The 16,020-nt window shown below is 50.5% G+C and overlaps 2 protein-coding genes across 5 annotated transcripts in view; one reads left to right on the top strand and one right to left on the bottom strand.

Annotated features, from left to right (window-relative positions):
- Window positions 1-107: 107 nt before the first annotated feature.
- Window positions 108-15,852, bottom strand: Mthfr (methylenetetrahydrofolate reductase). 3 transcript variants are annotated; one of them, XM_059255361.1, is made up of 12 exons: window positions 15,525-15,852; window positions 12,871-13,080; window positions 10,969-11,207; window positions 10,088-10,198; window positions 8,156-8,349; window positions 3,829-4,079; window positions 3,568-3,702; window positions 3,287-3,467; window positions 2,885-3,067; window positions 2,032-2,133; window positions 737-856; window positions 108-607 (listed from the first exon to the last, which is right to left on the bottom strand). In XM_059255361.1, the coding sequence occupies exons 2-12, from the start codon at window positions 13,065-13,067 to the stop codon at window positions 392-394; spliced, it is 1,929 nt and encodes a 642-aa protein (XP_059111344.1). In that variant the 5' UTR covers window positions 13,068-13,080; window positions 15,525-15,852; the 3' UTR covers window positions 108-391. The 3 variants fall into 3 exon arrangements, with proteins under 3 accessions (XP_059111344.1, XP_059111345.1, XP_059111343.1); XM_059255362.1 differs by having other exon boundaries at window positions 12,871-13,077; XM_059255360.1 differs by lacking the exon at window positions 15,525-15,852 and adding an exon at window positions 13,342-13,483.
- Window positions 15,672-16,020, top strand: part of Clcn6 (chloride voltage-gated channel 6) — a 38,829-nt gene continuing 38,480 nt past the window's right edge. For both annotated transcript variants that reach the window (XR_009377721.1, XM_059255359.1), the window contains exon 1: window positions 15,672-15,967. Coding sequence is in view for 1 of the 2 variants with exons in the window: in XM_059255359.1 (XP_059111342.1) it covers window positions 15,881-15,967 (87 nt within the window). In the remaining variant the exon portion in view is untranslated. The remainder of the gene's footprint in view (window positions 15,968-16,020) is intronic.

Genomic DNA, 16,020 nt, shown 5'->3' with positions numbered 1-16,020 from the left:
CCTCCCTGACTCAAACAAGACCAGCAGGCTGGGAGCCAGGCCTCAGGAGCAGCCATCCGTCTGTACGGGCCAGTCACTACCCCAGGTAGTAAGGCCTGAGGGCTGACTGGGGAGGAGTGCCAGGACAGCTTGTTGGCTAGGCTCAACAGAGAAGATGGCAGCTGGCAAGAGTGCCCACTCAGGAGCCCAGGAGTGGGCTAGACACGGCCATGGGCATAGCTGGGCCCTGCTCAGGTCAGTCTCATCTCATGACCTTGAGCGGAGAGCACGAGCCTCCTAAATGGGGCATCTCAGGTCCAGCCAGAGCCGGATGCTTTCTGACAGTCTAGCTGTCATTATCATGTGTGGAGAGATGGGGGGCTCCAGGAGAGGCCGATGCCCGGATGCGGGCTCATGGGGCCTGAGCGTCTCTCTTCGTGGTGTGCCTGCTGAGCAGTTCAAATGTGTCTTCTACCACCTGCCACAGGCAGCTGTCCAGCGGGAACTCGTTGTCCACCAGGTTGACCAGGAAGTAGTTGTCATGGATGTACTGGATGATCATGCGGGATGGGGATTCCTCCTCATACAGTTTACCCCACTGCTCGATCCACAGGGCAAAGGCTTCATCCTACATGTGGACACAGACACACACATTTGGGGTCAACAGGGCTACTATACCCAGGCCTGGGCTCATGCTGTCTCCCTTCAGGCCACCCAGAGAAGAGCAAGGCAGGCACACACCTTCCGTCTCACTTACCTTCCAGAACATGAAGCTGATGGGATCCACCACAGTAGGCTGGATAATCTCTCGACCAGGGAAGATGCCCCAGGTGACAGCATTGGGCTGCAGCTCAGGGGCATTCGTGATGTTCTTCCCCTGGGAACAGAGGCAGGGCAACTGCAGCCCCACTGCTGGCAGACCTCGGCCAGCTAGAACTGCCCTGTGTCTACCACCATCAACAGCATCACCCTCTACTCGAACCAGAGCCCTAGAGATGTCCTGGGCAGCTCCCCTCACCCTGCTCCCCTCTGCCTCTACTTCCGCCTGACTGGACTTCTGTTCTGCCTCGCAGTGTTTTTTTTTTTTTTTTTTTTTGGAGACAAGGATTGGCTTATAATCTAGGCTAGCCTTGAACTCAAGATCCTCCAGCAATTAGCTGCTCAAATGCTGGGGTTCCAGTGTGTGCTGCCACACTTGGCCTTTCTGCTGCTTCTCATCCAGGCCTACAATAGCAGTCCTGCTTTCTACCTGGCACAAGGGCCTGACTACGTTCCCTGGCCCTTGCCACCTCAGTTGTGTGCTGGGATCTTTGTAAAAAGCAATGGAGGCAAGCCGCTCTGCCATTGGAGAAAGGCTCCCCTTGCTTTTAGGTCGTCTCCAGGCCTCAGGCAGGCCACAGACTCCTGGTCCTGGTTCAACACTACCATGTCCTATGTGCAGTTTCTCCATAGGTAGTGCAGTGCATGCAGTGCAGTGCATGCAGTGCAGTGCACAGCCTTTCCTTCTGCCCTTTCCCCAGAAGGCCCTTTGCCCTTTGTTTAGTCCGTGTCCTTAGAGAGATTCAGGCAAGGGTCTGGAGACATGGCTCAGTGGGTAAGAGTGCTTGTTGCACGAGTTTGGACTCCAGCACCACGTGAAAAGCCGGGCACGGCTCAGCAGGTGCCTGCCACCCCAGCATGGTGTGGGAGTAGACAAGAGGATGCTGAGGCATGCTGCTGTCAACATAGCTCTAGGTTCAGTCAGAGATGCTGTTTCAAGGGAATAAAGCAGACTGATAGAGAAGGACACTGGACATCCTCCTTTGGCCTCCAGGAGAGTGTACCACACAGGCTCAGCCCACACAGGATCCCTTCTAGGAACCCTGGACCTCTCGGGTGTATCCTACATCTCCAATGTATCCTGTAGCATCCTACATTGAATATGCCTTTCCTACTTACACAGACTTGTCACTGCATATATTCATCTACCTCCCAGTCTGCCTCCATCTGTTTGTACAACAGGCCTGGCCTGAGCCTTTGGGGACTGTCAGGACCACGTGGGAGCTGGCTTACCTGCACATCCACAATGTGGTAGTTGACTCGGAGCTCGTACTTCTTGAGCACTTGCAGAAGTGCCTCCACTGTCTCAGGGGAGGTGAAGAACTCTAAGTAGGCCTGAGGGAGAAGACACCGATCAGGTCAACCCCGGCTCCTTGCCAGCTTCCCTGCCTTCCCTCCTCACCCCGCTCCAGTCCATCTCCACATCTGACAAGCCTGCCTACTCCATCTCTCAGCCAGATGCCTAGCCTCCTTCAGGGAGAGGACCCCATCTGTACAAGTGTAAGACACTGAAGGCTTTGGGATTAGAGGCTGGGTGAACGCTGAAGGAAAGAGGCTTCTCTGTCTGGAGTGGTCCCAAGGTACCAGCTACTGGGTAAATGCCACAACAGGGCTGGGCAAGGCACTTCTGTCTGCAGGTGGCCTCTTCACCCTCGTGTTCTAGAATGTTCAGAATACTGCAAGGTTTGGGGCAATATCAAGGGGAACAGCAGAGCTGGCACCTAAAGCCAGGTCTCCTGAGTCCAAGGCTCAAGGCCTTGCTGCAGAGTGTAATTTAGCCCCTGCAGGCCTGGGATTAAAGTGCCAATCTCGTTAGCAGCCAGAGCTCTGAAAGCTGACTGTGTCCTTGTTCTTCCTCTGGGAAGAACACTGCATATGCTTTATTATATTTTGTACCCCAAACATAAAATGCCTCCCTCCTCCAGTTTACAGAACAAACTAGTGAACCCGCGTGACCTGTTACTCACTCTGCTCCATAGTTACTCAAAATGCAGGGCCCAGGAAGGAAAGGTCAGGGCTCTATTCCAGTCTCTGGAGATATCCTAAGTCTTGGTCAGGGCGAGTAGCTTCAAGCACCCTAGCGTACCTTCTGGAAGACGTAGCCCCCACTAGGGCCCCAGCCCACAACAGGGTCTGAGGACGGCTTCCCATTGATGTTGGGCTGTGAGTTGATGGTGAGGATGCCCAGCCTGTTCACTCGGAGCAGCTCTTCCTTCATCAGGCTGGTTTCTGCTGCCAGGGGATCATCGTTCCAGGGAAGGCAGGTCACCTGCAGGATGAACTGGGCATTGATGAGTCTGGGCCTGGGTTGTTTCCTCCTTGGACCTAGCCTGTCTCTGCTTCCACGGGCTCCTCAATGGGATTTCTTACCCATTCCCTCAGCTGAGGTGCACATCCACAAGAGAGGAAACAGCCTAGCTCTCGTCCAACCCAAGGCTGAGGCAAGACTGGGGTGGGGACCCCAGGCACCCCACCCTACCCCACTCACTGTGTGGCCATGCTGGTTTGGCTCTCCAGAGAGGTAATGTTCAAAGACTTCAAAGACACTCTCTTCGCTGGTGAGCTCCTCACCCCACATCTTCAGCAGCTCCTCCCTGGGGGACTTGCTTTTCAGGTAGAAGAGGTAGTAGTCCTTCAGCTCCCCAAAGGCTGGTGAGGAAGAATTACCCCTGGCAAAAGTGTAGGGGTCAGGGCACTTTCCTGTAAATCCCATCCCTAACTCCCCCCAGGCAGCAGCAGTCCCTAGCAAGGAATGGCTGTTGCCCTCACCAGCGGCCGTTGGGAAACTCATCCCAGTCCTGTGTGCGGTAGATATAACTTTTTGGTCTGGAGGCCCAGAAGATGGGACGCACATATTCCTCCCGGCGCTTGGGATGCGCACTGACAGCCCAGGGCAGGGGACGCCTGGTGAAAGGAAGAGGGAAAAACCAAGGGATTAACTGGAGTGAGCTAGAGGAAGTCACCGAGCCTGGCTACTGCAACTTCACTCTGAGCCTCCCCTGGAATATTCCTCCAGCTTCCATTTCTTACCTGGGGTCCTCAGTCCACATGCCCAGTTGCTTTAGCACCTCCATGGTGGCCACCTCACGGTTGAGGGTGTAGAAGTGGAGGCCCGGCACCAAGCCACTGTCCAGCAGCTCCCGGCACAAGCTCACAGCCAGCTCAATGCCATAGTTGCGGATGGCAGCATCATTGTCTTTGATTGGCTCGATGACATCCTTGATCTTCTGTGGTACCTCCAGCTTGGACAGTTTTACAAGCTGCCGAAGGGAGGAGTAGGCCTGTCCAAGACACAAGAGGCGTGGGGTCATCTCTAGCCTGTGCTCCACTCCATTGCCTCCCTAGGCTCTTGGCTAATTAGTTTCACGTGGAGAGACCTGGGAAAGCTGGGGGCATTGCTGGGCTTTCTTCTTCCGTTGGAGAATCTGGGAGCTGCCTACAGCATTTCTGCCATCAGCCTAAACTAGCCCCTGAGCCCAACACAGTGGTCACCTAACTCAGCTATTCCCAAGCTTCACTGGCCAGTCATCTGCCAAACTTAAGGTTTAAATTACAGATCCCACCTCTAGAATGCTGGGATTATAAGTACATACCATTGGGTTTAGCTTAACCAAACTTTCTGATGAGAGTTATATAATTACTTTCAATGACAACTGTCAGCAGGCAAAAGTACAAGCCCTTTATAGATACCATTGTGTCTTAGGGGTGACAACTGAGGTGACCAAATGCAGCATGTGGACAATGCCTGATAGGCACTGAGTGCCACTGAGGAAGAACTTCAGCATAACCTGGAGCTCTGAGCCCTGGTCCAGGACTGCTATGGAACAATCTTTGCATACTGTAAATATGTATTGCTCTCACTGTTAATAAAGTGCTGATTGGCCGATAGCTGGGCAGGAAGAGATTGGGCAAGAAAGCATGACACAGAAAGGATGCTGGGAGGAAGAAGGGCGGAGTCAGAGGAGTCCCCAGACAGACAGAGAGTAAGCAAGACATGCCAAAGAAGTAAATGTCACAAGCCTTGGGGCAGCACATAGGTTAGTAGAAATGGGTTGACTTAACTTGTAAGAGCTAGTTAGTAATAAGCCTGAGCTATTAGCCAAGCATTTGTCATTAATATTGAGTCTCCATGTCCATTATTTGGGAACTGGTGGGTGGGAAAAAAACTTCCACCAACAAATGGTGTTCCAATGCGGGGCCAGAATTTCCACATACGACCTGAGAAAGCTTAAAAAAGATTCTAAACACAAAAAATGAAGCCAAGCACGGCTTCCTAGTCTCACGTCCCTCATACCGGCCACAGTACAGAGATGTATGTTCCGGAAGCTGCCAACATGCTATGAGCTACACTGCATGCCGGGTTCCTGCAGTCTCTCACATGGGCCGAGGTGCAGAGAGACATCTCTTGGCCACTGCCTTCAGACTTGAGCTGCCAGCACAAGCTGCCAGCATGCTGCATGGCGGGTTTGGGGTTTTGCTCATGCAGACAGAAAAGGTTACAGATATACAGTAAGGACAGATCCAGACAGAAAAAAATAAAACCTCTAAATGGGTTACAGTGTGTTTAAAAATATACATAGGCTTGGGAGAGAGAAAACAAAGAGTTATATGGTCATAGGTTAAAAAATATAGTTTTAAAATAATAAAGTCCTTAAAAAGGGAGTAAAGTGCCGGGCATTGGTGGCGCACGCCTTTAATCCCAGCACTCGGGAGGCAGAGCCAGGTAGATCTCTGTTAATTTGAGGCCAGCCTGGGCTACAGAGTGAGTTCCAGGACAGGCTCCAAAGCTACACAGAGAAACCCTGTCTCAAAAAACCAAAATAAATAAATAAAGAAAGAAAGAAAACTGCTGGATTAAACCAACACACATATTTTAAAAAATGTCTTGACTTTAAAAAAGAAGTAAAAAAATATGCTACTTTGGGGAAGAGGTTTTGCTTTTATTTCCACAGGAAATGGGAGGCTGTGGATTCATTCAAGGTTAAAGATGATCAGGTTTGATTGAGGAAGACCCCCTGAAATCCTGACTATAGACATAAAGAAATAAACCTAGAACTATAAGACACGTGATATATACTTTACCTGCTTAAATACATAACAAAATATCATCTTTGGCTGACCTATGTACAATGCACAGTCTATACTTGTATTAATGCAGATATAGACATGTGTGTTACCTTTAAAAGTTTAGGTATTTTCCGAGCAAGGGGATCAGACATCAATAAAGACAGATGGCTCAGATGATCCAACATCTCAGAATGCCTCTATTTCAGTTTGTGAGTTCTGCATCCAGAACAACTTCAAGGCAGGGGTGCTGGCTGAGATGATCCAGCCTCATAGACTACTCTAGCCAAGATTTAACAATTATCCAGATTTTCTCCCAGTTTCCCCCAAAAGATGTCAGTGCCCCCAAGTAGTCTAGAGAATGACACCCACATTTCCAAAAATACTGCTTATGGATGTTATTATTTAAGGGAGATTGATTACAAGTTATTATTGATAATGGTCAAGAAAAAAAAAAACTAAACAAAGGAGTTAAATTCAAAGATCTCTTTCTGAAAGAAAAAAGGGGGATACAATATGGAAATGAAGAAATAAAAGGATAGATTATTGAATCACTTTAATCCAAAAACAACTATTAATCTCAATTTTTTTATTTATTTATTTTATTTTATTTTTTTTTCCGAGACAGGGTTTCTCTGTGTAGCTTTGTGCCTTTCCTGAAACTCACTCTGTAGCCCAGGCTGGCCTCAAACTCACAGAGATCCACCTGCCTCTGCCTCCCAAGTGCTGGGATTAAAGGTGTGTGCCACCACTGCCCGGCTTCAAAATATTTTATATTGGTATGGATTTTGGTTTATTGATACAAATTTAAAGTTAATTTTGTTATACTATATATATGCTTCTACTCTGGGGTATTGTGCTTATGCAATTCATTTAAAAATGTTATGTATAATTAAGAAATACAGATTAATAGTCATCTATAATAGTCAAACTTATAGTCATGTTAGGTATGTTTTCAAGGTTATAAGCAGATATATTTAGATAAATGGTCTTCAAACACATCAAAGATCTATAGAATATGGCATTTAAAATGTTTTAATAACCTAAGGCTTTTCATGACAATGAGACATGTCTGCTCCTGGCAGCACCAATTTACTTCAAAGGAAGATGATGGGCCTTGAAGAACCTCCATATGGAGTTTGCTTTCTTTATGGCAAAAGCTAGCCATTTGGGCAAAAAAACTGCCCTGGCCTCAATTGATGACAATATACTGTCCAACTGGAGCAACAGGACACAAGAAAGGCAACTGCCAAACTTTGCCAAGACAAGGTAGGACAGTCCTTTGGAATTCCCTGCTTCCACTGGGCAGTGGTGGTGCACGCTTTTAATCCCAGCACTCGGGAGGCAGAGCCAGGCGGATCTCTGTGAGTTCAAGGCCAGCCTGGGCTACAGAGTGAGTTCCAGGAAAGGCGCAAAGCTACATAGAGAAACCCTGTCTCGAAAAACCAAAAAAAAAAAAAAAAAAAAAAAGAGAGAGAGAGAGAGAATTCCCTGCTTCTCAGAAATGTCTGTCAGATATACTGGGCCTGGAGGCCAAAGTTGACCCAATGTTACAGAAGAACTCTGAGTGACTGTCCAGGCAGCCTGATGTCCCTGTCATTGGGTAGCATTTCATCCTTCAAGGATCTTTGATGGAGTTAAAGACTAAATAGTTAAACTTACAATTTTCCTTAGTTATAATAGAAAGCAAATTAGGTATAAAACTTTAGACTCACAAAGAAAAGATAGATAATAGAATATTTTCTTTGATTTTGCCAAATACAAATAGACTAGATATTGTAACTGTAATTTTTACTTGATAACTGTTTTTGTTGTATATAATTTTACTATGTTAAAGTTAAAACCTTCCTTTTTAATTAGACAAAAAGGGGGAAATGCTATGGAACAATCTTTGTACACTGTAAATATGTATTGTTCTCATTGTTAATAAAAAGCTGATTGACCAATAGCTGGGCAGGAAAAGATTGGGCGAGATAGCCTGACACAGAAAAGAATTCTGGAAGGAAGAAGGGCGGAGTCAGAGGAGTCGTTAGCCAGACAAAGAGTAAGCAAGACATGCTGGAGAGGTAAATGTCACGAGCCTTGGGTAGCACACAGATGAACAGAAATGGGTTAATTTAAGTTGTAAATAATTTTAGTTTAATTTAATATGTCTGAGTTATTGACTGAGCATTTGTAAGTAATATTAAGATTCCTGTTGGTTATTTGGGAGCAGGCAGTCGGGACAGGAAAACTCCACCCACACAGGACAGTCTACTGGAGTGAGGGAACCAGGCCCTCCTGAGCTCCTCACCTGTATAGGAAAGATCCCAGGCAGGATGGGGCAGGAGATGCCTATTTCTGTGCAGGCCTTCACAAAATGGAAGAAGGTGCTAGCCTCAAAGAAGAGCTGGGAGATGATGAAGTCAGCGCCTGCAGACACCTTCTCCTTCAAGTGCTTCAGGTCATCCTCAAAGCTCTCTGCCTCAGGGTGGCCTTTGGGGTAACCTACCAGTAGAGAAGACAGGAGGCTGACTTCAATCGACCTGCTCCAGGAGTGAAGACACCAGAGTGCCCGAGGCCTGGGCACAGTCCTCAGCCCAGGTTCTGCATGCATGCCTCCCAGTAGCAGTGCTGACAGGTAAACTGTGGTTGTCCAAGCTCAATGCTGTGTTTCAGAACCTGTAGATGAGCCCCCAGGAGTGGGGTGAACTGTTCCAGATGCTACAAACTCTCCTGTTTCACTCAGTTAGGCAAACCAGGCCTACACTTTGTGGCCACAGACAGAATGCCACATTCAATATTAATACTAATTGGACTGTTTCTAGGAAGCCAGACTTGACTCTGAGCATTGGACCTAAGGTGTTGGTTCATGTTTTATTTTGTTTTGGGTTGGGGATTGAACCTAACAACTTATGCATGCTAAGCAAGCACTCAAGTACTGAGCCTCATCCCTGGTTCCTCTGAGAGAGAGAAGGGTGTGTGTGTGTTTTTTTGCGACAGGGTCTCACTATGTAGCTATGTAGCCTTAATGGGCTTGGAACTCCGTAGACCAAGCTGACCCTGAATTCAAAGAGATCGATTGCCTCTGCCTCCCAAATGCTGTGGTTAAAGGTGTGCACCCAGTCCTAACAGTATTCTTTTCTTTTCTTTTTTTTTCAGTATTCTTTTTTAATTAAAAAAAAAAAAGTATGTATGACATTACAATCCCTCTGAGTCAGGATACTGAAAGGTTCAGAATTATATTACGGGAGCTGGAGAGAGGGCTCAGCAGTTAGAAGCACTGGTTGCTCTTGTAGAGGGCCTTCTTCTAGCCTCTGTACGTACCAGGCATGCACATAGTGCGCAGACATACATGCAGGAAGGACAAGCATACATATAAACTAATAATTAAAAAGTCACATTGTATGAAGAAGGAGAAAGTGAAGTTTTGCTTCAAGACATGAATAGAGGACTGGAGAGATGGCACAGCAGTTAGGAGTGCTTACTGCTTTTGAAAGGACCTGCATTTTCCCCCAGCACCTATACAGTGGCTCAAAACCTTCTGACCTCTGTGGACACTTGCACACATGCTGGACGGACACATAACACTAACATTTACTACTTGATATATTACTCCATAATGTAAGCACTTACTCATCTATTTATTTTCTGGGTGCTGGGATGGACCTGGGACCTCACACACAAGGCAAGCTCTGATGGAACCTGGGACCTTGTACACATGAAGCAAGCTCTGTAGCACCAAACTATAGCTCCAGTTCTGGGTTCCTAAGACAAGTTCAGTCTGGCCTTGAACTCCTCCTCCTCTACCCGCCTCCCCATCCCTTAGTGCAAGGATTAGAGCTGAGCCAGGGTTAGCCTCATGTCCTAGGAACTGAGAGCTAACAGAGAACAGTCAGAGTTGGGGGCTGTCTGGAGCTGACATTATGCACACAGAAGCAGGACTCATGCATAGGACAGCGTGTCTATGAGGGCCTTTTACACAACAGATGCACAGTGAAAAGTCAGCCCCTGGACCCTGTGGTACACAGAGAATGAAGAAGGGCCTCAGTTCCTGACTCCTTTCATGGCTTGATGAATCCCCTGCGCCTGGAGTCTTCTTCATAACACACACACACACACACACACACACACACACTCAGTTCACCTCGGTGCTCCCCCACTCTGTATCCACCCAATCACCACATCCTGAACTGAATGCTGACTGGCTTTCCTTTTATCCTGTCCCTTCTCTGTTCCCACTTACCGGCCACACATATGTCAAAGTAGTCGCCAAACTCGCTCCGGATGTGCTTCACCAGGTCTGTGGCACAGTTGAAGCTTCCTTCCTCTGCTTCCCAGTGGTCACCTACAGGGTCTGTAGGGTTGCTGGAGGTCATGGTCACTGGGTGTCCCCTGACCTCCAGAGTCTTCTTGTTCCCTCTACCTACTCCTACACTTGGCTGTGGGCTCCTCAAAGGCAGAGACTTCCTACTGTGCAAGTCTAGTCTGCCACCTGGCAAACAGGAGGTGGAGGGCAGTGGTCAGCTGTCAAAGTCTACCATGGCTGACTCTGCAGGCGCCCCTGTGGGTGGTGGGGCCAGGGAAGGTGTGGCTTTCTACTGAGCCTGGAGTTTTGGGGACTCTGTCCTGGCCCTGATGCCCTGGGTGTGCTCAGGCACCCTCTCCCACCCCTCTGTTCTCTCAGAGCTCCTGAATTCTTGGTAGATTTTCTACTCATGAGCAGAGGCCACAGATTCATCCCATCCCTCAGCCTCCCACTTCCCATTGTTGTGAGGCCTAAAGACAGGAAGCACCCAGGGGCTCCTGGGAAATGCCAGCACAGCACACTATGGCTAGACCAGACAGTGCCAGAGTCTGATGGCACTGTGTAGTGGGGGCAGAGGGTTAGCAGGCACCAGCCACATCCCAGCTGAACTGCATTCAGGTCAAGAGGTGGAAGAGGCCATCCCACTTGTGTGAAGGCCATGGTGGACCCATTACCCACAATGCTCACTGATCCTCCTGCAGCAAGGGGACTCCGAATGGGTTTAGTGTGGGGCCCAGGGAAAGTAAGGGACTTTTCTGGGGAGAGGAGAAGCCTTCAGAAAAGCAAGAACCCAGAAAGGAGGGGTGCTGGTGCCACACCTCCCCTCAGTGCCATTATGTTCTTCAGGCCAAGCTGCTTGGCTCTGTGCAGATGGCCTGTAATCTCCTCCTGGCGCTGCTGGCAGCAGGTCATGTGCAGGATGGTTTCCAAGCCACAGTAGTTTACTGCTGTGCTGGCAATCATCATGGAGGAGGTCTCCTTGTCTGAGCCAGGGTCTCCAGCTGGGTGCCAGGTAACATCCACGAAGAGGGGGCCCCCTGCTGCCATCCGGTCAAACCTGTAGGGGATTTCTTTCTTAAGTTTGGGCTCCTGGGGGAACAGTGTGCTCACTCAGCCTCCCCGCAGGGAGAAGGGGGATGTGAGGAGGGGGAGGGGAGGGAGCTGGAGCAGCACAGAATGCAAGCTGGTGTCAGAGCACTGTGCTTCCTTCCCAGGCACGTTACCTAATAACCTCTCTGAGCCACAGTGTCTTTGTGTATAAGATGTGGCAGATAACGGTACCTACTCCACATCCATAAGACACTGGGTCAGATGGCTGTGCAGCCCTCAGAGACAAGCCTGAGGTCAGCGAGAGCCACTCTGACTACTGACTGGTGGATAACAATGTCACCGTCACCGTTTTGTGAGACCAGCACTTCATGCCTCTCAGAGTGCAAGCACACTGACTGGTTTTGGGTGAGTTTAGAGTCTTGTCAGCTGCGAGTTTGGGATCTCAGCAGTGGCAGGCAGAGGGTCTCACTTTAGGAAAGGCAGAGAGAGCGACCAGCAGACGCAAGCTTCTCTTGTGCTGCCACCACATCTCCCTTGCATCAGCCTGCAGAGCAAGGCTGGGTTCCTGAACTAGATTCAAAAGCCTTCACATGTTAAAACTGTAAGAGTGTGTCTAAGCATCCCAGGCCTTGAAATTTCTGGACCTAGGGAGCAGAACATAGCAAGTATGGACTAGAAGGCATCAACTTTTGTGATTGTTTTTGAGACAGGGTCTCATGTAGCCCAGACTGACATCAAACTCCTTTATTTGTCCTTTACTTGTTCTTTGTTTAGAGACGGGGGTCTCACTATGTAGCTCTGGCTGTCCTAGAACTCACTATGTAGACCAGATTGGCCTCAAACTCACAAGATCCACCTGCCTCTGCCTCCTAAGTGCTGGGAATAACAATGTGTGCCACCATGCCTAGCTCTTAACCAGGCTGGCCTCAACCTCAGATCTGCTTGCCTCTGCCTCCCGAGTGCTGGGATTACAGGCGTGCTCCCACACCCTGTTTATGTAGTGCTAGGAATCAAATTTAGGATTTCCTGCAGGCCACATACTCACCCCATCAACTGAGCTGTATTCCTCCTTACCTCTCTGCCCCACTTCTTAAGATAGGGTGTCATTATGTAACCCTGCCTGGCCGGGACCCTAGGTAGCCTAGGCTGGCTTTGAACTCAGAGTTGCCCTCCTGCCTCTGAGTGTTAAGATTAAGGCGTTACCACTATGCCTGACTTTCCTTTCTTTCTTCTTCGTGATCTGGGACAAAGCACGGGGGTATAGCAAAGCACTCTCCGACTTGAAGAAAAGGAACTGGAATTCAGAAAATGCTATCACCAAGAGTGTGTTTCCTGATTTGGAAACGCACACTCTCAGTGTCCAGCTAGCTCAACACATTCCCTACGTTGCTATTTGTTGACTTCCTAAGCTCCTCATGAGCCAGCCCCAAGTTCTGCCAAAGAATGCAGCCTGAGAATGAACATTTTTGGCCCACTGAGGAGTGCGTCCAAACATATCTAATGCTGCTTCAAAGGGACTTTTGCAGATAAGAAGTTGTAAGTTGCAGACAAAACTCCCTGTCTCGTTTCTGCTTCTTCCTGCCTCCTCTCTCCAACGCCTTTTCCTGCCGGGTTAAAGGGCAGCTCGTGTTCCCCTCCGCTGACCCCCATTACTTAACCTCGCTACTCACCTTGAGATGAGGTTAACAGCTCCCCCAGCAGTCCGAGGAGGGAAGAACTCCAGGGAGAACCACTTGTCACCAGAGTCCATTCTGCGCCTCATCTTCTCCCGGAGTCTCTCGTGCCGCTCTGGGTCCAGGCTGGGGGTGGAACATCTCGAACTGTCCTTGGAGCTCTCGCTACCACTGCTGCTGCCCTCGTTCACCATGGCTGGGTTCCTGCTGTACAGGGTGGGGGCCGGGGCCATCAGAGCGATGGCCGCCAAACCCCACGCACACCCAACACTTGAGGAGGCAGCTCCAGTGGCGAACACTGCTCTGCATAGGAAGGCAGCCGACCCGGGGGAGGCGCGCACAGCTCCTACCCAGAGGCTCCATGCGCCTTGCCTCCCTGCCCTGGTCTGGCTCTTTGTATGATGACCTCCCTCTAGGCACTGAGCCACTCAGGGATCCTTCAGCTCATGAATCCTTGGTGACAGCTACCTGATAGAGCGTGGCACAGAAAGCCTCACACCGCCAGCTTCTGAGGCCCATGTTCCCAGGGATGGGTAACAGTGCTCAGCTGGGAGGACCTTGGCTTCCCGATGGTTCATCTCAGTCAGCTTAGACCCAGAGTGAGTGAGGAAGGAACAGGGAACCTTTCCTGGAGGGTGTGCTCAAGTGGGCGGAGCTGTGACAAAGAGCCCTGAGCTGAAGCTGGGGCCACGCAAAAGGGGCGGGAGTAAGGTTTCCAGGCTGGAGAGAAGGCTCAGGCGTAAGTCAAAGAAGCCAGATGAAGAGCGGGGGGAGGGGCGAAGTGTGGGCAGGCAGGAACTGCTGGGGTTGGTGGAGACAGACTACTAGCTATTCAGGGTCACTGGATTTCCCCCTCCAAAGAAAGAACAGCTCACGGCTGCTGGCCCGCCTGGAACATGTTATAGGTTGTGTGCAGCATGAAAAGACTGTTGTGTTGTGAGCTAGAGCTTGACAGGAGCTGGGTTGCAAAAGCAGGCAGATGGAAATCACTAAGGGTAGGGATTTATGTCCAACTCTGGACAAAGGCTGTCCCATATGTGCCTGCCCTGGACACACCAATGAAGTCAAAGGAACTGGTGACCACAGTGCCATCACATATGCAGTCCTGGTCACAGTAATCACAGCCTGGCTAACAGGGCATAGAGCCTACTGCAGTCTAGCCAGGAAATGACAGACACCTGAGAACAAAACAAACATGACTACCACACAGTAATGGGCAAACACACAGTAGTGGATATCTGTGTGGTGACACGGAGCAACAGAGGAGCAGCCAGGTCAGGTTCATTCCTTTCCAGAAACTTCCACCTCTAAGCCAAGGTATTTGGGTCTTAGCCTCGAGAATCGGAAGAAATCCATGGCACCTTCCTCTCCTAAGGAGCTAGTTCCAGACTAAAAACTCTGCCCCTACTTAGTGCCAATGCTATCCCCTATCGATTTATGCCGGTTTTGTTCTGACCTAAAACCGCCAGGTTCTCATGGAGAGTGAGAAAGAAGGTAACCTTACATGTCAGACAAGTCCCTCCTATATCCAAGGGAGATGTCTCATTCTCACCGCTGAAACAAATCCTACAGAGCTGACTCACATGCAGCAAACTGCTCCAAGGTTTAAGCATTTCTAATTCGTGCCATATTTCAACCAACGCCCCCAACTGCCCATTAGTAGTTGAGCTCCCACAACATACACGGTTGAGACTGTGGGCTAACAAGTTTGTTTACCCTTCGGCTGCCGTCCCCTGCCTGAGACCAGGACCAGGACTACTATCCATTAGTAGTTGAGCTCCCACAACATACACTGTGACTGTAGGCTAACAAGTTTGTTTACCCTTCCGCTGTTGTCCCCTGCCTGAGACCAGGACCAGGGATCCTGTTCGTGGCATCCCCAGTGCCTGACAGAGTAACAGCCAGTACTCACTGAGCCCTAATGGTAAACGCCTCCACACTCGTCTCAAAACGCCCCTCTGCCACCTACTGATGACTTGTTCCAAACACTGAGCCCTACCACTCCCAAAACCGTTGCAATGGACATAGGTGCACAGTAAGGCGCTGTGGGCACCTGGGCGACAAAGCCAGTGGTCCACCACTCCTTTCCAGACCCTGTCAGGGAGGCAGGTTTTAAGAAACTGGCAGCCAGCAAGGGGGCGCACACATTTAATCCCAGCTCTCAGGAGGCAGAGGCAAGCGGATCTCTGAGTTTGAGGCCTGGTGTACAGAGAGAGTTCCAGGACAGTCAGGGCTACAAAGAGAAACCCGTTCTCGAAAAACAAAACAAAACTAAACTAAACTAAACAGGCAGACTGTGGCTGGCAACCACCCGGCGCTGGTGGCCTGAGGGATGGGAATCGGGTCACCTGGTCAGTGGGTCACGGGCCTGGACGGGGATGCGGATCCCAGATGGCTCCGGAGGCTGGATCGTTACCCAGATCCAGACTCCTTTAACCCTGGGATACCTTCGAGCAGGAGGGGAGGCTGGGGTGACAGCCACCGGGGGCTTAGGCTGGAGGAGCGACCGGAGCCTTCAAGAGTGGAGGGCAGGACGGGCCAACCCCCGCCTGCCGGCCCACAAAGAAGCCCCGCCATCAGTGGGTGGCGAACTGACACATTCGCGACTCGGCGAATTCCTCCGCGGCGTCCCAAGCCTCTGAGCCACTCACCGTCCTCTCAGAACCTTGGAGGTTGCGCCGCCATCTCCCTAGCACAGGCGGTGGGGGCGGGGCGCAGCTGCCGGTTACCAAGGGAAACAGGGCAAGGGACAGGCGGAAGTCATCGAGACGATGACAGGAAGTTCCGCCCCCAACATGGCCGCGCCCGGAGGTCTCTTGGGAAGCCGGGTCCAGTACTGCGTCATGTGACGCGAGCTCTCGCCCCACCCGTCTGCAGCCACTCCCTGTCTCCTGTCCCAAAGCTCGAGAGGGCCACGTGACCCTCCCGGGGCCAGTCACGTGTGGCGCAGATCCTGGGTGGGAGGGGGGTTGGCCTAGGGGGTCCGGAGTGGCAGGAAAGGAGGAAGATGGCGGGGTGCAGGGGGTCTGTGTGCTGCTGCTGCAGGTGGTGCTGCTGCTGCGGTGAACGCGAGAGCCGCACGCCCGAGGAGCTGGTGAGCGGCGGCCGGGCTGGGGAGGGGGCAGTTGCTAAGGGATGACAAGAGGC

The sequence above is a fragment of the Peromyscus eremicus genome, chromosome 2 (genome assembly GCF_949786415.1).
Source record: "Peromyscus eremicus chromosome 2, PerEre_H2_v1, whole genome shotgun sequence".
In the NCBI taxonomy this organism is placed as follows: Eukaryota; Metazoa; Chordata; class Mammalia; order Rodentia; family Cricetidae; genus Peromyscus; species Peromyscus eremicus.
This window is presented reverse-complemented; position numbering and strand designations above follow the sequence as displayed.